A 23,620-nucleotide genomic window follows, 5' to 3' on the forward strand; every position below is an offset into this window, starting at 1 on the left:
ATTTAGGGCTTGTTTGGCCATGAAAATTGTGAGTGTTTGAAAAATATAGTTTTTGTTTTCAAAATAACTGGAAAACTTGAAAAATACACTTTGAGTAAGTTTAAGTGTCTATCTGGTCACCTTGTAAGTTTATATGCCTATCTTACAAAACATGTCAAGTTTAAGGGTCCATCTAGGTATTAAGCCAACTCTTTTTAAGATAAACTACGAAGAAAACAAGCAAAAGACCACATATTACATACTTGATCAATTAAATAAGACAACTAATCAGAGGAGTCGATAATCTAGAATTCAGAGGCTTTGCGATGTGAATCCTGAGAAATATAGATACCTCAGAGTACTTTCCGTTTTTGTTGTATAATGCTGGCATGAGATAAATTTTAATAAAAGATCATGATCACTAAAGATTCATACAACAGACTCTTAACTTATTTGGAAGTAAAGCCTGTTTCTTATATTGTTGTTTGCAATATGACTCTCATCAATATTCCTAGAGGCTGCTAAGTCTAGGCAGACTAAAGTTCCTTTTGGACTAATGATAGTCTTTGCAATTTTGCCATGTTGATTTAGAAATAATCTACTATCAATGTTGAAACAAAAAGAAAAAATTAAAAATAAACAAATTTAAAATACAAAAGTAACATACCTCCTTTTCTTTTTGTATTATTATTGGTTGCTTTAATAGGCAGTTAAGAGAAATGTAAAATGACAATACAAAAGGTCCTACCGGGAGTCGAACCCAGGTCGCTGGATTCAAAGTCCAGAGTGCTAACCACTACACCATAGAACCCTTGACAGAGCAAAACGAGATTCTTATTTTATTCATAGATAGTGGTTAAAACCACACATGAAATACTATCACTTTTTTTTTAGTTTTCTACCTGAACTATCACTAACTATTTATCAAAAAACATCTAAACTATTAAGTGTTTGCGTTTCCTACCTGAACTATAACCAAGTATTTATCGAAACACACCTCGACTAATATCAGATGGTGCTGGAAACTCGCAAAAAATGATACTTCATATGTGATTTTTTACCGTTATCTCTTAATTGTTTAAAATTTTCTAATTAATTCCTTTAATAACCACGTGGAGTGCCATTTGGCACCAATTTTTAAACAAAGAGAATGTAGACCACACACCATCAGTTACTACTCGATGTGTGTTTTGATGCATAGTTGGTGATAGTTTAGATATGAAACACAAACTAGTTTAGATATGAAACGCAAACACCTGATAGTTTAGGTTGGAAACGCGTAAAAAAGTGATACTTCATATGTGTTTTTAACCATAATCTCATTATATTAATTCAAATTTGTCACGATCCAATTTTCAGATGGCACCAAATGAGCTAATATTAATTAGGTGTTTAGCACTATAACGCAATCTCTTAATCCAAGAATAGAACCATAGCGCAATAATAATCAAAATCTCTCAAATAACATCGGAAAGAGTATAAGTACGAAATAATATAAAATCGACCCATAACCCACATACATAATTAAAGAGCATCTAAACTTTAGAATAATTTAAGTAGGAAAGGAATCCTTATAGTGATGACAATGTGTATAGATATCTTTCTTCTGTTAGTCTTCTTGTAACTTAACTGTATAAAGCAAATTGCATTCCATGTGTCTAAAAAAACAAATATGAACCAACCATGTTTGCAAAAATTGACATCCTTGCTAATTCCATGTTTGCAAAACAACTTATGTAACATTAGAAAAGCTTTGTTCATAATGATACAACAACATACCCAATATAATGTCATAATTGGGATTTAGGAAGAATGTAGTGTATACAGACTTTACCTCTATCTTTATGAGATAGAGAGGTTGTTTCCGATAGACTCTCGACTAAAGAAGGTCAGCTTTTAAAATAGCTTGAAAGAAAAGCATAAAGATAAAATTGAAGCATCAATTTCATAAAGATAAAATCATTAATTTGTTCCAACGAATTCCAACCATAAAATCAATAATCCATTTCATACACATCAATTAATTAACCCCAACTATAGTAGAAATCAAGTTGTCCACCAGAAAAGAGATACAACCCATCTGACCTAGCATGCCAACTACACAAATGCTTTTTTTGATCACAAATAGCATTATAATTGTCATAATCAAACACATAGAAAAAGCCTTTCTTCTTGTACTCATTAGTGTGCATTTCACACGTTGCTAATGTTGGCTTAATATTAACATCAACATTATTCCATCTAATATGTGAACCTGGCTGGAGTGTTGTTAGTGGAACATCTTTTTCTTGTGATTTACACACTAAAATCAATGGATCTTTCAAATCATTAATCACTTGCCATGACCAAATTTCTGCTTTTACTACTACTGTTGTTGATGATTTTAGTAGTAGCACTAGTAGAATAAGGAAGTTGATGTGTGATTTGAGAGGAGGTTTCATGGTTTTTGATTTTTTTTTTTTTTTTTGGCTGTTTATTTTGCCTTTGTAATGTTGTGTGTTCATTTTTATGGTACATGTTTAGAGATTTTATGATGATTCACAATGAATGAAAAATAATTAAGATGGGATATTAGTAATTTGGACGGTGTGAAAGTCGTTAAAGGTTTTGACACACGTATTAAGGAAAACGTATCAATTACAAGGAATATTTGGGTAAATTATTATGATTATGAGTAATTAATAACTATATGCCTTTGTAATGTTGTGTGTTGATTTTTATAGCACATGTTTAGTGATTTTGTGATGATTCACAATTAATGGAAAATAATTAAGATGGGATCTTAGTAATATGGACGGTGTGAAAATCGCAAAAGGTTTTGACACACCTATTAAGGAAAACATATTAATTATAAGGAATATTTGGGTAAATTATTATGATTATGAGTAATTAATGACTATATGCCTTTGTAATGTTGTGTGTTGATTTTTATAGTACACGTTTAGAGATTTTGTGATGGTTCACAATAAGATAAGATCATAGTAATTTGGAAGGTGTGAAATTATGAAGGTCATTTAAGGTTTTGACACACCTATTAAGGAAACGTATTAATTATAAGGAATTTTTGGGTAAATTATTATGATTATTATGAGTAATTAATAACTATATATCTTCTTGGAGTAGTCAGATAGAATTGGGGGAAAATATTACACGTATGCATATAGTAATAATGATACATAATGGATATTTATGATGAGATCTTAGTAATTTTGGTGGTAAAATTCATTAAATAAGAAAATAATTTAATAGCACTAGTCATAAAAGGTATCGGACTGAATTACTCTAGTTTCTTCCTTAAATGGTTAATCAACGTTAGATACCTTATCGGTGTAGCCAGGATGAAATTGTAACAAAAAAAAAATTATGTCTTCTTGATTTCACAAATATTTTGATCAATTTTCTTTTGCCTAAAGTAATTAATAAATAAGGACTAGAGGGAATACTACTCATTATACTCTGTAGAAGCAACGTATATTTTTTTGATTTTAAAAAAGAATTCAAGTTATACCTACTGGCTTGTTATAGAATATCTTTCCCTTGTTAAAATATGATTGATTATTCAATAATTTTTCTCTCTTTTATTACTTTTGTAATTTTACATTATAGTTGCCAAATTTGGCCACCAAAATCAGACGTTAATTATGGATTAAACCTTATTTATTAATTTTCTATTCTAAGATAGATTCAATTCCAAGAGGCAGCTCAATAATATCAAACTTAATGGAAATCAAAAGTGTTCATTTGGCAAACTTAAAGGACCAAAACTGTTCAAGTAATACTTAAAGGACTATTTCAAAGTTACTCCAAAGATGAATGACCACTTTTATCATTTTCTCCAATATATGAGAAAGAGAGAAAAAATCCTTACATTTGCAATTGAGGCAATATACTTATCCTCTCCATATTGATAACTGATAATGGGTGCCTCCACGAATCCGCGACTTTTGTAGCACAAAAAAAGAAAAGTTGAACCAAACTAGTATCAAAAAAAAAAAAAACACTTTCGTGCGTGAAAGGACCAAACTGCAACAAAACAACTTTGGACCTTTCACGCACGAAATTCGTGCATGAAGGAGGCTTTGACCATTGAGCTTAGGGTAGATGAGCATTGAGTTCTGTGGGCAAACTTTATACTACAAAAAAAAATTACTAACTACAATATATCTCAGCCCTTCATTTTCCTTTTAGCTTTAATCATGTGTGTTTGTAATGTAATGAAATGTAATGTAATGAGAGAAATGTTTATTATCGGTGTATATAACTTAAATTGCGAAGGATATTTTGTATGTTTTCTTGGTCCTTTCACTACAACAAAATATGCTTTTAGCGGCAATTAATTTGCGGCAATAACTTAATTGTCGTGTTATATCCCGAAATTTTATATGTCGAGTTATTCGCAAAAGAATCGACTCAAGTTAAAGACGGGATCATTTTCGGGCACGAAGTAGAAATCTTTAATTTCCGGTTTCTATTAGAACATGAATTGTTTATAAATTCTACTTAGTGTAAAAATATTAATGGAAAGTTGGGATTAATTAACCATGATTAGATTATTAAGTGGGGTTTTTAATTAATTAAGTAGTACACAAAAGGGACCCCACTACAACATGGCCAAATCTGATTGGTCCAAGCCATAGTGGGGCACAAGACAACATTGGGGCAGCATATTATGTCTTAGTGGATGACTCACACCTCCACTACTTCATAAAAATCTGAATTAAGAGAGAGAGAGAGAGGCATTTCCTCTTCAACCACAAATCTGAACCAAAGAGAGAGAGAGAGCCACGGCCATAGCCATGGCAGCAGCCCCTTCATTAAGCTCACGGCCAGCTCCTCTTCTCCCCCCCTTCTACACAATTAAGTTGATGATTTCCAAGTCCAATTAGAGGAAGAAAACAAGGATTACAACAGCCATGGCAACTCACGGCCATGGCAGATTTTTTTTGGAACAACTTAAGCTTCTAAAGTGTCCTAATTTAATTTGAGGTAAGATTTCGTTTTTTTGTTATAAGATTGGAATTAATGATGTTGTAATGGATCTATTAAGTTGTATTATGTGAAGTTGGAAGTAAGAATTTTTTTTGATTAAAGTTGGCATTAAAAATGGGCAGATTTGGAGTTGTTTTAATTGGGTTGAGTTTGATTAGTGTTGTCACTATTATGGTATGATATTTGTAGATAATTGTTTATATTGAAGGGCTGGAAATATAGTTATTGACATGTATAGGGGCTGTTGTCAATGGTAAAAATTGTACTTGATTCCATGTGTTTGTGATTTGTGGAATAAAGGTCGAAAATTGTATTTCGATGTTGTAGTGTTGATGGACTGTTTTGGGTTTCCTATTGAAACAAAATTGAAGTAATTCTTGTACATGGATGGTTTGAACGTGTTATGGTGAGTAGAAATGAAAGAAAATCATGAAATTATGTATCTTGATGTTGAAGCATGGTTGAAGCCACGAAATTATGTATCTTGATGTTGAAACATAGTTGTAACTTGGTAACACGAATTGTACGAAATGTTGGAATGTTGTTGAAATGTTGTTGAATGCCATAGGGGCTGTTTTTAATTGAAATTTGCTGGACTGATTTGAATTAATATTTTGGTTGTTGTGATCATGGATTATGTGATGAGAATGAAGGAATTTAATGGTTAGAGTTGGAGTTAAAATTGTTGTGGGTTGTTGTAAGAATTATAGAGATAATAATGTGGTTTACTTGCATATGAATAGATGATGTGGTGTCGTGTGACTGCTGTTGTATTTCCCTGAAATTTGCTAAAAAGATTGCATGAAATAAGGCATAAGAAATGTATATGGGCTGCTTGGTGTATTGTAGGTGTTCGTTAGAATTTCGGGCATCGTTATGTTGTTGTTGTGGACTGTTTTGATAAGGTTTTTGGTGGAAAATCTCATGTGATTATATGGCTATTTGAGGTTGTCATTGTTATGGTTAAATTGTAGTTAGGGGCTGTTCTTGAGGAATTGGAGAACTAAGGATAGTTAAGAATTGTATTGTGACGTTATAATGGATGGGACTGTTTTAGAACTTGTTGTAATGTTACGATAGTTTTCTTGCATATAGAGGTTGATGTTGTTGTTGTGTTGTTGCTGATGTGAATCATCAAACTTGGAGAAAAGAAGCGTATAAAATATCGTATGCGAAGTGTGTCGATCTGCTTGGTATATTCTTAGATGTTCGTGAGATTATCGGTCATTGTTATGTGGTAACTAAGGGCTGTTTTGGGGCTGTTTTGTAATGAATTTCGTGGTTGTTTTGTGATGAATTTCATGGCTGTTTTGTGATGAATTTTGTGGCTGTTTTGGGGCTGCTTGTTATAAATTTCGTGGCTGTTTTGTAGTGACATTTTGGGGGCTGTTTGTTGTAATTTTCGTGGCTGCTCTTGTTGAGTCGAAATGCAGGGATTATAGTTATGATTATGTACAATATATGTAGTATATTTGCTGGAGTATGGGCTGTTCTTGATGGCTGGTCTAACATTGTTAAAGGGGCTGGATAAACATAAGGAATTAGTGTATTAATCACTTTATTGTTGTGGTTGTTGTACTCCATGGATGTAAAGAGAAAGAATGATAGCAATGGTGTATGTAGTGCATATGGGGCTGATTTTGTTATGTCCTTGAGTTGTGTCTTGTTATTGATGTTGTTGACCTCGTATGTGAGTTGTGGATGTATGCAAGTAGTGGAAGTGCTGCCCACTTGTTTTTATACAAGAACGAGTTATCGTTTACTAGCAACCACCAATTTGACGGACATGCTACCATTGTTATAGGTTGAAGTGCCAATCGAGACGAGTTAAATTATTGAATTGGTACAGACGACAAATGGTATGTAAAGCCTACCTTTCTTTCTTTTGGCATGACCTTTATGAAATGAACAAATAACGTATATGTATGCTTCTAAAGAAAATCCTATTCTTAGGGCCACTAGGATGGCTAATATCTTTGACTTCCATAAGCTATTCCATATGGTTTGATACGTATTTATGATGTTCGAAGATTCTAGTTGTTATGTTTCCGAATGTTGTTCGAAAGAGAATCGATATGACTAAAGTCTTTTATGAATATTTTGATACGTAGATATGGTCCTAAAGTCTCTATTTGATTTGACCCATAATGTTATTTGAAAGTTCCCCTAATATGAATGTCACTTGAATTTCCGAAAAGAGCTTCTGAAATGCCTTTAAAAAGTTTTGTACTTCAAAAGTTTGTAACTTCCGTATACTAACTCCGATTGACCCGAAACTGATTTCTGAGCCTTCAAATGCCGTAAATATATTTGTTTATCGAGTTTTAAAATTTATTTATTTATATGCATATGGTTTCCGCACTACTCTGCTCGTGCCTACTACTATGATATCGCTCGCCGGTTCCCGGGCCGGTTTTGTGATCGTGCGCGCTATGATATATTCGGCAATATGCTGTGTTACGGTTCCCGAGACCTCGCCATAGGGCCGGGTTCCGTTTATGGAGTTATGCTGTGATATGGCTTATGATATGATGTGTGTGATGATATGTTATGTTCAGGGTTGTACGGAGATTTGAAACTTTCCAGAGTATGCTGTGTTGTGGCGCCAGTGTCGGAGTGGCAACCACGTTCCTGAGCCTTATGCATGATTTCTTCACTTGCATTATGTACATATGATTTCCGTACCGGTTTTGATATACTGATTTGGTATTCCCTTTCTGTACCTTTACTATGGTTATGGTTTGAATTTCTGTACTCTATGCTTTACATACTCAGTACATCTTTCGTACTGACCCCCCTTTCCTCGGGGGCTGCGTTTCATGCCCGCAGGTACAGACGTTTGTTTTCTGGTGACTCGCCCATGTAGGATACATTCTGCTACTTTGGGGTGCTCCTTTGACTCGGAGCCCACACTTTTGGTAAAGACCTTTCATTGTATATGTCTCTGTATATGTATGTATGACTATCTGGGGTACGGTGGGGCCCTGTCCCGTCATATGTTCTGTTATGGTTTGTAGAGGCCTGTAGTCATATATGTGGGTCATGGGTCGTGTTTGTTCGATTATGTTTGTGACTTGTGCCTTAAGCGGTCCCGGTTGTTGTTATGGCCAAAATGGCCCATATGTTTATATATGTTTGTATATCTGGGCGATGTGTATTCCGCCAACCTTCCGGATTTGATATGATGTTTCTGTACGGGCGACCGCTTAAGATGATATGTGTTTTCAGTATCTGTTTAAAATGACGGATGATAAGTTTGAATAAACCTTTGATATGTCGATCTGGTACGTAAGTTCGTTAGGGTGTCCAAATAGGACACCAGTCGCGGCCCACGGGGCTGGGTCGTGACATGCCGCTAATTATATTCTAGAATCAATTATTACTGGCAATACCAAACTTTATCCCTAACAATAAATGCCTCTAAAAGCTTTAGCGACCTTGGATCTAATGGCATTAACCAATTGTTGGTAAATGTTTTTGTGGCAATAACTATTGCCGCTAAAAGGAAAATATATTGCCACTAAAAGCCTCTATTGGTGTAGTATTCATTTTGAGTTTGTTCATTTGGTTATGCATAACTATAACTCCTTTATGCTTAACAGAATCAGGTGAAGTCCTTGGGTGTGTTAAATTTTGTGTTGCTCGAATTCTTAAAAAATGTTGATTCTTTAGAAGTAGTGCAGTTTTTGAGAATCAAGTAACATAGACTTAAACTAACTAGGAGGTTGCAGCAGGGGATTGTTTACTCCCTAATCTTGATTTGCGTTGAATGTATGTCTAATTTGTTGCACATGACTTAGAAGTAGCTGCTAATATAAAATGTTGCTTCTTGCCTGCAATTTCTTTTTGACATAGAAAGAAGGGACAAGATATATTGTAGTTAGTAATTTTTTTTGTAGTATAAAGTTTTCCCACAGAGCTCAATGCTCATCTACCCTAAGCTCAATGGTCAAAGCCTCCTTCACGCACGAAATTCGTGCGTGAAAGGTCCAAAGTTGCTTTGTTGCAGTTTGGTCCTTTCACGTACGAATTTCGTGCGTGAAACCTACTAACGTGTTTTTTTTTTTTTTTTGTACTAGTTTGGTTCAACTTTTCTTTTTTTGTGCTACTTAAGTCGCGGATTCGTGCCTCCACCGGGAAATATTATCCCATCGCTAATTGTCCACCCAACCCAAACTATTAATCGCTCATGCTCCCTCCCAAACTATTTTCGCTTTTGCCCACCTCAGCCCAAACTAATTACAGGACGCTCCCCCCTCGCCCAAGCCCTTTCCTCCATGATATCATCTCAGTATATTTATAAATTATGGTAGTATCATGGAGGACTGAGAAGGACTGAAGCAGTCCTCCATGATACTACCATCACAATATATATATATATATATATATATAAGACGATGGTATCATAGAGGTTTTTTCGAGAAAAGTATGTCATTTTTAATAAATAAACATGATCATTCTTAATACCGTGTCAGTATATTTATATACCATGATGGTATCACGGAGGATTAAGAGAAGGATTGAAGTATTTTTCATGATATCATCTCAGTGTATTTATATATCATGATGGTATCATGAAGGACTAAGAGAAGTACCGAAACATCTTTCATGATATCATCTCATTATATTTATATACCATGTTGGTAGTATCTCGGGTAATTACTTTTAATTTTTTCTGGGGGTATGGACGGGTAATTATTTTGGTTTGAGGGGGCATGATCTTTCCCCAAAACCAATAGGCAATTTCAATTGGATAAATATTTAACCATGGTTAAATATTAAAAGTCTATGTCTAACCACATGTTATTTGTTATGTTTTGTTTTCCTATTCCCTATTTAACTTCATTTATGTCCATTGTCACATTAGGCATGTATAGAGAAAATAACAAGTTACTTGTGGGTTATTAGTGATATCTCTTGATTAATACTAGGATATCTTGATTGATCTTCCATATCTTAGTATCTCCATCAGTGGTTTAGTTTCTATTATGATTAGGAGAAGATCACGATTCTTTATTAGTTAATTCTTTCCTTATCTGATTTGCTCTCTTGTATAAATACACATTCATATTAATAAAATGATATACTTCTCCCCAACAGCAAAGTTCTATATGGGTCAGTACGTAAATGATCATCAAATCTCTGATGTAATTAGTCTCCCTCCAAATCTGAAATTGTTAGAACTTTCTCCCTTGACATTTTATATCTCAAATATTTTATTTATAGTAATAGATTAATTTTCATAAAAGTCATTTTTAGGTGGGGAGTAAATTGAACATCAAAGCATGTTGCAGCATTAAAGTTAAGGAATGGGATCCCTTAACCAGAGATCTTGGGTTTCCTCTATCCTTGAAGGTCAAATATCGGGTTCGAGCCCTGAAAATAGAGAAATTTCCGGTAGGAAGGAAGTGTTTCCCATATGTGGTGCAAATCCGGATTAATCGGACCTATAGGCTTCGGATACTAGATGATTAAAGCAAGAAAAAAAACCATCTATATATATATATTTTGTATACATGTTAGTTCTCAGAGGATAAATATTCTTTTGAGGCTTTAGGCGGGTTAATTTATCCTCAGAGTCCAAAATACATGTCAGCTCTTAAAAAAAAAACTCTAAAAGGCATAAAAATGTACCAACTTCAAACTCGCTGAATCTAAATCTTGAACCCGCCTCTACTGCTAACAACTAAGCTGACAAAATTAGCAATCGTTGTGTCTATGAAGACGGTGATGCTTCGCTATTTTCTTGTACTGGTGGTGGTGCACATGATGAATCAGCAGGCACGACGTTTGTCTTCGCAGGGCTGTACTTTTTTAGTAGCCTATCTTTGTTTTCCTTCCACCATTCTTCTGCTTGTTGCTCCGCAAACCTCCGTTTACTGCAAACAATTGTCCGGTCAATAAACATAACAATTTATGTGGCGGTGTTTGACTGAACACAAATTTTAAGAAAGAAAGACAGACTTTTGAAATTTCTGGTCTAGAACAAGTCATAGACATTTGTATGGCTTCAAATCATGTCATTAAGAGTAAAATGAGAAGTTTAAAGTTAAATTATTTCTGGCTATAGAAAGGTATCATTCTTTTTGCGACAGACTAAAAAGGAAAGTATGCTAGATAAAAAGAGACAATGGGAGTAACTTAGGAAATTAGTGAAATACCTGAACCTAACACGCTTGAAGATCTTGGTGCCATTTGTAAGTTGAAGGAGAGTGACATAAACGCCCGGTTCAAACTGTTCGATAACTTCCTTTTGTCCCTCTCTGGGAGCTTTAGGTGACCCCGAGACACTTTCGGGAGCTGATTGTCCGTGGTTCTCACGTACAGTTCCATCGACATTGTCAGCAGCATCCCAATGATCATTTCTAATGACAGACTCAGAGAATAGATTTTTTCTATGTGTCGGCTTCTGTTGACTATAAGACGGGTCTGGTGGCAAAGAAGCGTTGTCTTCAGATGCTTGATTCCCAAATGTATTGAGAAATGATTCCACTTGAGCTTGTATGGATTTAATGGCTGGACCCTCGGAGATATCAGGAGGCAGTTCTTGTGTCATCTCTTTCAGCTGGAGTAACAAAAGACACGATTACACGCTCTGTTATTATGACACCAATGCATGATGAAAAAACAGAAATCAGACATTTATACGCAGACAAGATGAAGCAAATCATAGGAATCAGGAAGATCTTGTTCAACTAAAGTGATCTGATGTTGAACAATGTTGGAGTTTATGTTGCTTGGACTCTTCAAAAATGTCGTCGAGTACGTGTCAGATTCTCCAAAAGTAGTGCATTTTTTGAGGATCCGACACGGGTGCGGCAGCATTGTTGTAGAGTCCGAGCAAAATTTGGAGACTATACCCAACCGACGATGTTCTTTATAGTAACATATAAAAGCGGCAAACATTTTGATACATGTATCTTAGAAATGATGCTGAGACATTAAAAAACGTCTACCCTGTTTCTCATAGTTATATCCATGTTCGATGAGCATGTTTTCCTATATTTTCTTTAATGTGGACAGTTTAGTTAAACTGCTAATCCATATAATAGAGCATACGTGAATTTTGTTTACCGATTCAATAAAGGTAGAATCTTCAAAATGTAATTCCGAAGATGAGGAAAATATAACACAAATCATAAGTCAAGCATAAACAGAAGAAAAGAAATTTGAACATTACTTGAACGGTAATAGACTTCATGGTTTCCACCGCGATATTACACTTCGATGCCCTCTCTGCAACCAACCTAGCTGATTCTTGAGAACTTTCCTTCAATTTTCGAAGTTCAGCATCTTGTCCGTCGCTTTTCTGCTTTAAACTTTTGATCTACAAATGTAAATGAGAAGACTAATAATGATAACTCTAGACATAAAGTTAATCAATAGAATGATCAATCTAGTTGTTTTGTACTCCCCTGTCCCAAATTAGTTGTCATGTTCCACTTATGGAGAGTCAATTTGACTACTCTTTGAAGCTAAACTGGATTAGATCAACTCAGTATTTTATAATTATAAATGTTGATATTCAAAAAGTACGACAAGTTGCAATGTTTTCTCATGTCTGAAAAAAAAATACATTTTAAAATGTTGGTTAAAATTGACATACTTTGACTTTCAAAAAAGAGAAACATGACAACTAGTTTGGGACGGAGGGAGTATGTGATAAGTTTCATACCTGGTTTTGCAATTTGGCAACTTCTTGGTGCAATACGTCATTTGTCTTTCGAAGACTATCAATGACGCCTCTTGAAAAAACGGGAGCGGGGGAACGTGGAGGACTTGGTCTTCTCGAGTACGGTGAAGCAGGTCTAGAGTTGGACGAATTTGGAGGCTGAGGCTGATACTGAGGCTGAAGCTGAGGTGGTTGTGTCACGACAGGCTTCAAGGCATATTGAAGCGCACTAAGTGAACTCGGGAAAGCGATATCTTTTAATTGCAAAAGTGAAGGAACCTGTGAAGCTCTTACTATACTGAGATTATCTGATTTGATGCCGGGCCTTGTAGACTTAACTTCGAGGTACTTAATCGGTTCTATCGTGGGTGAGAGCAAAACTCTTGATATTTTCCCCTCGCCCCTGTCCAACTTACTATTCTCCACAGGTCGATGAGAGGAGTTGAACTTCTTAACGTAAAATGAGGAAGTTCCTTCGGAAGCCTTTTTCAATTTCATGTAGCAAGAGTCACAAACGCGGTGTGGCTTTCCCGGAGTCGGAGCCAATGCTGCTTTCAATGCTTTTTTCGAACTACAAGCATGACAATGCACTAGTCCACAATTATAACAGTTATGCCTCTTTCGGGTAAATCCGAATGCTTGTCGACAACCCGAGCAAACAGATTGATCCGCTCCGGACACCCACTTATGAATGCAAATACTGGCAGTATAATTAGAACCACATGCTATATTCTTCACGTGTCTGTCTTTTAGGGCCTCGACTAATGTCGGACTGTTTCGATCTTCGTTATCACCGTGACCTAACCTTCCGTTCTCACCTTTTCCCCACGTAAAAACTTCGCTTCTCGATGTAAGGACAGCGACATGGAAAGCGCCACACGCTATTTCTTCGACAAATTCCCCTACCAATTTATCTTGTACAAGAGACGGGACTTTCCCGTCGGCCTGTGGATTCCCGAGCTGACCATACGCATTGCTTCCCATGATAAACACGTGACCCGATGTGGTAAGACCAATGGTTATATTATGTCCACATGCTAACTGATGGAAGTTGTAATCTATAAGTGAGGATACGCAGGTCGGAAGCAGATAAGGTTCTTTATTTCCGTGACCTAATCTGTTTTTATCGCCGTCTCCCCATGTGAATAACTTTCTCGTGGGCGCATTTCCGCATGAGTTCTGGTTTGTGACTTCAACGATGGCAGCGGTGTGCCACACCCCACACGCGACTTTTATGGTTTTAAGTCCGTTAAGTGATTGAACTTCCCGCGGATACGGTACACTTACGCGGTCCCCATGACCTAAGGCGCCAAATGTTCCGTCCCCAAATGTGAATAGTTTTCCATTCACAGTTGCCAAAGCTGAATGCCAGGTTCCACATGCAACTGATAAAACTTGAAGCCCTTCAAGAGGACCGGAAACTCTCTTTGGTATCCAGTGGCTAACATCATTGCCATGCCCAAGAAGTCCAGCATTGTGGGTTCCATCACCCCAAGTATATAAATCGCCCAATGTAGACACAGCACACGTATGAAACTCACCACACGAAACGAAATCGACGTTTGTAACTGCCAGAAATTCAACAAGCCGAGGGCGGCTAAAGTCCTTTTCAACTCCATGACCTAACCTGCCCCCGGATTCTTCTCCCCAAGTGAAAACCTCTCCTTGCCTTGTAACAAGAGCAACGTGTCGTACCCCACAAGCAATTTGATGAACATCAAGAACCACATTTGACTCCAAAGGTTTAGGAGTAAGTACATCGTGTTTAACAGGAATTGGATTCCCGGCTCCATCTTTCAACGCTCCATCACACCAAATCTCCCCCCACACATAAACATCACCTAATGATTCTATGTCATCAGGCCCCGAACCCCCACTTGAGCAACTTGGAGTGCTAGAGACACTAATACGGAAACCATCCGAACTTGTTCTTACTTGCATATTTGCACGTTCTGACCCTGCATCTGAGCTTCGAATATTCAAAGAAGTTTCACCGCCATAGGGATCAGCAGATGTCCAATCCCGAGAAATAGTTTGGGTGAAATCTAGTGATGCACCACATGGGTGGGAATTTTGTAACTGCAAATAAAATCATAGAAAGAAGATCTCAAATCTGTTACAAAAAACGCAAAATGGTACTCCTTCCGTCCCAAATTTATGTGGCACCTTTTCTGATTTCGAAAGTCAAACGAGTTTTTCTTTGACCGCAATTTTCTCATACGCCTTTTGGAATTTTGAGTTATCAATTATTGTGACTTATAATACCTTTTACGTAGTTTCTAAATATGTAAATTTCATTTTTTAAAAAAAATTAAAGATTTCATGTCCAAATTTACGGTCAAAATTTAAAAGCTTGACTCTCGAAGTTCAAACGATGCTACATAAATTGGGATGGATGGAGTAGTTACAAACTATAGAACCTTAGGACTTGGAATAAGGAAATAACACACACAGAGAGCGAAGCTTTTTCAAACGGCATGTCTAGCAACTACCATATGTGAATATAATACTTATAAACCACTACTTCGCTTTTCAAACGGCATGTCTAGTAACTACCATATGTAAATATAATACATACTTATAAACAAATACCAAGTAGAATACGTACTGAAAAACAGAAATTTTACCCAAAAAACTACCAATGCCAATACAATTAATTTGATGTCATGGTTACTCTTTTGACCACTCCAAACGGATTGTCTATTTCCTGAAAAACAAGTTAACCATCCCCGTGTACTAAGCTAAGAACATTGTTGAAACAAAAAAAATTACGAGTCAAATTTGTATACAGTCTCACTCATCTTTTTCCACGGTTGAATTTTAAAAAACAAACAATGATTTTGCCTTCGAAATGAGAAAAAGTGGTATGTTTGCACATGGTAAAATATGAAAGAAAGAAAGTGAAGTAGTTTGTGCACAGGGGCAGACCAGCATTGTGGTTACGAGTTCGGTGAAACCCATTAGCTTAGGCCTAAACCATGTATTTGTGTTAAAAAAAATTATTTAATATGTATAAATAATTTATTCAGAACCCAGTAAGCAAAAAGAATCGCGATTCAGAACCCATAAACTAAAAATCCTGGCTCCGCCTCCGTGGCACAAAAGATAGATGTAAGAGATGAATAGTTTTGACCTTGAAGTTCAAGGCTGAAAACTTACATCAGTAATATCACTCCGAGTACGTCTACTACGAGCTTGGCCAGCTGAAATTAAATTCTTTAGTCCAGCAATCCAAATCTCCGCTTCAACTTTATCCTTGCAGATCTTCAAAATGAAAATAATAATTAAATGTCACCTTGATAGAACTTTTTCCGAACAATATTCATGACAGCGAAAACCAAATTATCTGTTCACTAACCAGATCTAGAGATCTGTCACCATTGTTGTATATAAGGGAAAATGACAAGTACTCCTTCTCTGGGCGCAAAAATCTTTTAAAAACAGGCTGCATAGACATATTCACAGGCAAAAGTTTATATATTGTTTCAGTAGTTTCATTAATAGGAATAACTGATTCAAATAGTAGACGCGTAACCATTAACTCACAGTTCTCTGGCCAGGAATAATTTTTGAAACCGAAGATAGCTTTAGATTTCTTTCTGCTCCACGAGAGTACCAAATTAATGTTGTTTCATCCTGGAAATACCAACAACAAAGCTATAATATTCTATCAGATATCATTTAATTCTGAAGTCAATTTCAACATTCTGGCTTTTCGAGTGTCAGCCAAAAAGCCAGATGCATGTTTGAACTAGTAAGGAGCTTTCATCAGTTCAGGCACTGGAAAAACTCAGGAGCAACCGAATAGTAAGTTACACAAAGAAAATGGGAAGAATAGAACCCAAAGGTGTGGCCCAGTGGTCAATAAAGTGGGTTGAAAACCATGAGGTCTCAGGTTCAAATCCTAGTTGAGACAAAAACACTAAGTGATTTCTTCCCATTTGTCCAAGCATTGGCGGACAGAGTTACTTGGTACTTGTGCAGTGGGAGGTGGCAGGTATCAGTAGAATTAGTCGAGGTGCACACAAGCTAGCTCAGACACCACGATTATAATAAAAGAAGGAAGAATTACTTCTTCATATGAGCACGAATATAACAAACAGTTGCTAATAAATACAAAGAAAAACGTTATGTATAGCAACCACCTAAAATAGCATTTTTTGGTATTGCTATCTATTGGAATCAAACCGATTAAACCGTCTTTGAAGAAACAACCTAGAGTAAGAAACCACTAAATTCTGACTTAGAAAAGACATTGCGATAACATAGACTTCTATGCTAGTCAAATACTCAAATGGGATGTATGGAGTATTATCTTTTCCATTTGGAACTGAAACCCCATATTCCGCGGTGAGAATTAATTGCAGATCCAGGAATTTAAAAAAGGGGATTCAAAAGAAAAATTTATATATCAAGGGGATTCAACAACTTATATATAAGCAAGAAGAAGTGACTGTTAAATTCAATAGCTTCAAAAGTAAATAAATCATTGGTCAAATGTCATATAGAAGCTCTCATAATGCAAGCACTGTCCTACATAAAGAATAAAAGAAGAGCACATTATTAGTGGATATGAAGCTTGGGAGTAATGCAATCAATTACCGGAGAAACTCTGAAAGGGCAGAACTTTGGCTTCCCCTTCCGGCTATACTTAATTAGCTGTGTACCTTTCTTCAACGCAATTAGCCCCTTCAAAATAAGGTTTGAGTGAGAAATAAACACATCAGGCATATCGATCACTAGTCAATCAAGAACTTTATGATAACTTTACGAAAAACAACATGAGAATTCTATATATTCAAAGCCATAAGAATACTGTTGTAGCCCTTGAGATTACCACATTGGCATAACTTTTTCTTTCTTTCTCAAACATGCTAGCTCAGATTCACTTAAATCATCTACTCAGTAAATAGTACATAACTAGATAAATATGACACTTTTATCTGCTTAACAACAAATTTATGCGTCTTAATAGGCTGCAAAATTTTTGTATTAGATGTGCATAAATTTGAGCAAGGGGAACTCAATTTTCCTCAAGAGTAATACAATCACAAGCATACTTAAAAGCAGTGGCATAGCCACATACTACAAAGGGTGGTCCGTTAAGCACCCTTGGTTTGAAAATTGTACTGTGTATATAAAGAAAATATACTAAATATATAGGTCAAATATTACTTTTTATACTAACATATTAAATCATAAACACCGTTAGCAAAATTTCTAACTTCACACCACTGTAGAAGCCTACATATGCTAAAGGGTGGTGTTAGTTGAACACCCCTTACTGGAAAATTACACTGCTTATACAAGTCAAATATTACTTTTTATACATATAGATATTAAAACTTAAACACCCTTAGCAAAATTTCTGACTTCACCACTATATAAGCCTTTACATACGCCAAAGGGCGGTGTTAGTTGAACACCCTTCATAGTAAAATTACACTGTGTCTACAGGTCAAATATTACTTTTTATACATACAGATATTTAAACTTAAACAGCCGTAGCAAAATTTCTGGCTTAGCTACTATAGGAGCATCTACATATGTCAAAGGGTGGTGTTAGTTTAACACCCCTCATCGGAAAAGTACAAAATATATATATATATATATATTCAATCTTGAACACGCTAAGCGAAATCAGTGGCTTAGCCACTGTAGAAGCCTACATATGCCAAAGGTTGGTGGTAGTTCAATACCCTTCATCTGAAAATTATATTATATATACATGTCAAAAATTACTTTTTTATACATATATATGTAAAAAGTTTAACATATACGTATAATGCAGGTACACATATCTTAAAACTTAAACACCCTTAGCAAAATTTCTGTCTTCACCACTGTAAGGGTGGTGTTAGTTGAACACCCCTTATCAGAAAATTATACTGCATATACATGTCAAATATTACTTTTTACAACAATGACAACATATCCAGTGTAATCGCACAAGTGGTTTGGAGAGGATAGGATGTCCGCAGACCTTACCCCTATCTTTTTATACATATATATTTAATTTTGAACACCCTTAACCAAATTTCTGACTGAAAAAATATACCTGGTCAATGTCGCGGTCAGGATTGCCATAGCTAGCAGGATCTGCCATTCCATTTGAACACCATCAGCATATTCATCATAGATGCCAATGCAATCTTCCTTGGCCTATCATTAATTTCTTCCAACTTTCCCAAAATAGAAACTTTCCTATAGTGATCACTGTTTTTCTTTCTCTATGATCCACCTACATTCACCAAATTTAAACGAAAATCGATCGAAAAAATTCAAGATTTTGGTGAATTCATATTAGATTAATGTGGAGTAGAAATGGGTAATGTTAGAATTTTAGGAAATTTTTGAGAATAGATCAGAGGAAGCAAAAAAAGGAAAGAAGCAAAGATGAAAGAAAGAGAAATAAAAGTAACAGTAAGTTTAGGGGAACCAAACATTTTCGATTTTGGCGCGCTTATTTGGCTTCCTTAACTACCTTATATGGTCTATCTATTACTCACGTGGTAAACTTAACACACACTCTCGGGGTAAAAATTTACTCGCACTCGATATTTTTATCACGTTATATTAATTTATTATAATTAAGTGATAAATTAAGATGTGATTGAATGATATGTATTCTTACTGTAGCTTTTAACTACCTTATATCATCTACTTACTCACGTGGTAAACGTAACACACACACTCTCGGGTAAAAATTTACTCACACCCGGTATTTTTATCACAATATATTATTTATTGTAATTAAGTGATTAATTAAGATGAGATTAATTGCAAATTAGTTTTAATAGTATAAGTGAAGACATGTGTTGCTTATTTATTGAGTTGATGTAAATATCAAGTGCGGGTAAGTTACCCCTTTTTCTCTCAATAAAAGCTTATTTATACCGGCGAATAAATTGAAGACATGTATCTTTGTTGAGTGATATGTATTCTCACTTTAGCTTTTAACTACTAAAATTAAATTGTTTGATTTGGTGAAACCCGATACAAATAAATATTTACCCTATGTCCTCTCTTCTTCCGTTCCATTTCAAATGTCTTTTTAGACGGTGTTTGATTGATTAAGCTTATAAATTGGTTAAATTATTGTATAAACATTTTTTGCTTATAAACTTACTTGGTAAACATTTGATACAAGTGTTATCAGCTAAAATCAGTCAAAAGGTATAAGTTGATCAGACACAACTTATAATTTTACAACTTATAAAACACTTTTAGTTTGATCAAACCTTTTATAATTATATACTATATAGTATCTTTTTTAATTCCCTAGATACTTTTTCTAAACCGTAAATTTTAATTTTCTATTATACATAAGTGCCAAAGGAGCACCAACATAGCATTAACATAGAGCATTCCATATTGTACCGATCTATTTCTATTATATTCTATTCTATATTATATATATTATATATTTCTATTATATATAAGTGGCTAAGAGAGACCAACACTGCAATACCTTATTATACCAAAAGCTTATAAATTGTACACGTAATGAATGCTTGTATCAAAAGTTATATAACTTGTACACATTAACCAACTACTTTTTTATCCCACGTGGACATATTTATTCCAGTGGCGGAGCCAGGAATTTGGTGAAGGATGTGCAAATTTTCTTCTCACTTGTGTTAAGGATGTGCAAAATTAAATATATACGCATAGTAGCTAACATTTAACCTATGTGCACCGTGTAATTTTTCAATGAAGGGTGTGCACCTGACCACCCTTGGCCGAAGGTGGCTCTGCCCATGATTTATTCCCTTCTCATGTATAGACGCATGCACTTCAATTTTAATTTTCCGACACATTTATTTCCTCCGTGCACTTTTACTTGTTCACTTTTGACTTTTCACGTTCTTGTTGAATATTTATTCTCTTCTCATGTATACATGTATATACTTCAATTTTAATTCTCCGACACATATTTATTTCCTCCATGCACTTTTACTTGTTCACTTTTGACTTTTCACGTTCTTTAAGAATTAATAAATGAAATCCTCCATCCGTCTCATATTACTTGGCCACATTACTTGACTTTTCACGTTCTTTAAGAATTAATAAATGAAGTACTCCCTTCGTCCCATATTACTTGATCACATAACTAAAAATATATGTCTATTTTTCTATTTTATATTTTTTTTATTTCTATTATATATAAACGCCCAAGATGGACGACACAACAACAATAAGTTGTCAAAAAGCAACTGAAATTGTACTCTAAGCAGAGACTAACATGTGTACATTTAAGAAGTTGAACATTAATTCTACCTCTTGTGTGTTTAAGTCCCCACGGGTCCGCAGTGTCTCAATTGTCCTTTCATTTCCTTCATTTGGCATATACTCTCTCTGTCTCAATTTAAGCGTCTGCGTTTGACTAGACACGGAGTTTAAGAAATAAAGATAGACTTTCTAATCTTGTGGTTCTAAATTAAAAATGTGTATAATATAATAAAATGTCCTTTGAATCTTGTGATTATAAGCATGACATGTAGGATATTTAAATTGTCAACTTACTAACTATAAAAAGAGGCGGACATAACAAAAATAAGACAAATTTTAACAACAATTGAGAAATTAAGGGGAAAAATAAGAGGAAAGAAAAGAAATATGGAGACTCACTAAGGAGAATCGCAGTATCCTTTGCAAAATATACAAACCATAAAAACTAACTAAATTGAGTAACCAAATTAATCATATTAGGCGCACGAGCATAGTTTGCTAGTATTTCTCTATTCGACGAAATAGCTTAAAATGCTTTTAGAATTGGACTCTCTAACAGGTCCAATATATTTTGAGCCCAAAACTTTATTGGACCAAATTACTGGCTCGAAAATGGTGACCCGGCCCAATTTAGAGCCACCGACGGCATTGACAAGTAAGTCCGCGTGATTTCCCTTTCTTTGACGTTTATGTTTTAGTTTTATCTATAATTTTATAATGCCTTATTCTAAGGTAGATTTGATTTGTGATTCATTATAAAATGGTATTTTAGGTATATGTTCCTCTTTATATGAGATCAATAACTAAAATATCGAAGGATTATTAATTTTTCATTCTAATGTAACTAATTATATGAGATCAACATTTTGAGTAACGTAACTCGTCAATCCGGAGTTCACCCAAAGAAGCAAATGTCGTGATAGCTGCCGAATCTTCTATTGATGCACGCATAGGTATATCAGGTTAACAACTTACCAAGCCTTGATTGTTGCAAAAGGTGATGCTACTACATCGATCGTGTTGTCAGAGAAAAAAGATCAGTATATTCTTTATTTACTCTTTGTCATTCTAATCCTGATTCCTGTGCAATCCATACGCCTAAAAATGTGCACATTTTTTATTTGCATCAAACTGATAAAAATATATAATAACTACTTTTAAAAAGTAAATTTTAATCACCTAACTATGATTAAGTGAAATCTATTTTCACTTCAATTTGTAATTTTTGAGATTATGATACTTAGTTTGGTATTAATACTAAGTTCGCGTAAGTACTTTCTCCTTATTACTTTTTTGCTTTTCCCTTCAAAAAGAAAAAAAAATCATGCTTGTTCTGAAATAAGAATTCGGATCTACGTATTTATACATCTGAAATCTATTAATATTAACGAGGATTATAAAAATGCATAATTCTTATAAAGGTATATGATCTGAGCATGTGTCAACATCCATTCTTTCTGTGATTTTAAACTTTTTAGCTGTCCTATTTCAGCTCAAACAACGAAGTCCAAAGAAAAAGGGAAAAAAGGTTATTCGGTCGGTTAAAATTTATATATTTCATGTATGCTGTAGTTATTTTATTTTGCAAATTTTTAATTATAATTTTTATAAGAATGACATGAGAGTTAAACCCTATAAGATTCAAAGAATATATTTGATATATGCATCTTCATCTTTAAAAAATTACAAAATTAAATTTATTTCTTTATATACTCCTGCATCGTGCCTAGTCTAACATAGACAAGTAAAATAAAACCGAGAAGTAATAAATAAAGTGAATAAGTAGAGAATGATTAAAAAAAGTAATAAAAAGTTAGGATAGAGATTAAAGGTTGTGGCAGAGTAATAAATATATCTCTATTCTTAATTAGAGGTCTCAAACTTAATGTTTGAGGATAAAATAGTTTTTAGTAAAAACCTTTTTATTTTTAAAGTTGGAATTTCCATCACGAATCTAAATTATACGAGTTCCATAGTAGATATTATCCCAAAATAAATGTCGCTTTAATTTAGCTCATTTCACTTCAATTAATAAATACTATGCATGATTTACTAAATTACCCCTGTTTATTAGATGTTTTCTTGAGAATTAAACACTATTATAGTTGGAAAAAAAAGTACTCCTCCGTTTCAATGTAAGTGTCTTACTTTCTTTTTTGGTTTATCTCAAAAATAGTCCATCTGTTTATATTTAGTCAAATTTTCAATTTCAACTTCTAAATGACAAGTTGAAGACCACGAGATTTAAAGGACTACACACATATTTAATTTAAGAGCACAAGATTTAAAAAACTAGACACATTTTTAATTTAAGACCACGTGATTAAATCTCCCTTTGAATCTTAAACTCCGTGCCCAGTCAAACTAAGGACCTGTTTGGCCATAAGAATTATTCACTTTTTTCAAAAATTAGTGTTTGGCCATGAAAATTCCATATACAACTTGAAGTTGTATTTGGAATTTGAAAAACAAGAAAAACTTGTTTTTCACAACCAAAACCTTATTGAAAAAGTACATTTCAACCAAAAAAAAAAAAAACTATTTGCAAAAAACTATAGCCAAACACACAACTCCAACTCCAAAAAACAAAAAAGTGTTTTTTTTTTGTTTCTATGGTCAAACGCCTACTAAAACACTTAAATTGAAACGGAGGAAGTACTAATTTTTATTTTGAATTCTTAAAACATTATTTTGGTACAATTTTTTTTTTTTTTGGCTAAAGCGATAGTCCTTCCGTTCATTTTTACT

At 34.5% G+C, this 23,620-nt stretch overlaps 1 protein-coding gene, 1 long non-coding RNA gene and 1 other non-coding gene across 3 annotated transcripts; 1 reads left to right on the plus strand and 2 right to left on the minus strand.

The window, feature by feature from the left end:
* Window positions 1-718: 718 nt before the first annotated feature.
* Window positions 719-790, minus strand: TRNAQ-UUG (transfer RNA glutamine (anticodon UUG)). The gene has a single exon. It is a non-coding gene; the product is annotated as a tRNA-Gln (tRNA).
* A 3,915-nt stretch (window positions 791-4,705) lies between these two features.
* LOC132617982 (uncharacterized) lies at window positions 4,706-8,262 on the plus strand. Its single transcript, XR_009573907.1, has 4 exons — window positions 4,706-4,965; window positions 6,773-6,827; window positions 7,527-7,674; window positions 7,798-8,262. It is a non-coding gene; the product is annotated as an uncharacterized LOC132617982 (long non-coding RNA).
* A 2,004-nt stretch (window positions 8,263-10,266) lies between these two features.
* LOC132618971 (PH, RCC1 and FYVE domains-containing protein 1-like) lies at window positions 10,267-18,754 on the minus strand. The gene is made up of 9 exons (XM_060333959.1): window positions 18,699-18,754; window positions 17,243-17,329; window positions 16,187-16,276; window positions 15,999-16,085; window positions 15,800-15,904; window positions 12,644-14,719; window positions 12,149-12,295; window positions 11,130-11,533; window positions 10,267-10,847 (listed from the first exon to the last, which is right to left on the minus strand). The coding sequence occupies exons 1-9, from the start codon at window positions 18,744-18,746 to the stop codon at window positions 10,685-10,687; spliced, it is 3,207 nt and encodes a 1,068-aa protein (XP_060189942.1). The 5' UTR covers window positions 18,747-18,754; the 3' UTR covers window positions 10,267-10,684.
* Between the last annotated feature and the right edge of the window lie 4,866 nt (window positions 18,755-23,620).

Source organism: Lycium barbarum, chromosome 11 (genome assembly GCF_019175385.1).
Source record: "Lycium barbarum isolate Lr01 chromosome 11, ASM1917538v2, whole genome shotgun sequence".
In the NCBI taxonomy this organism is placed as follows: Eukaryota; Viridiplantae; Streptophyta; class Magnoliopsida; order Solanales; family Solanaceae; genus Lycium; species Lycium barbarum.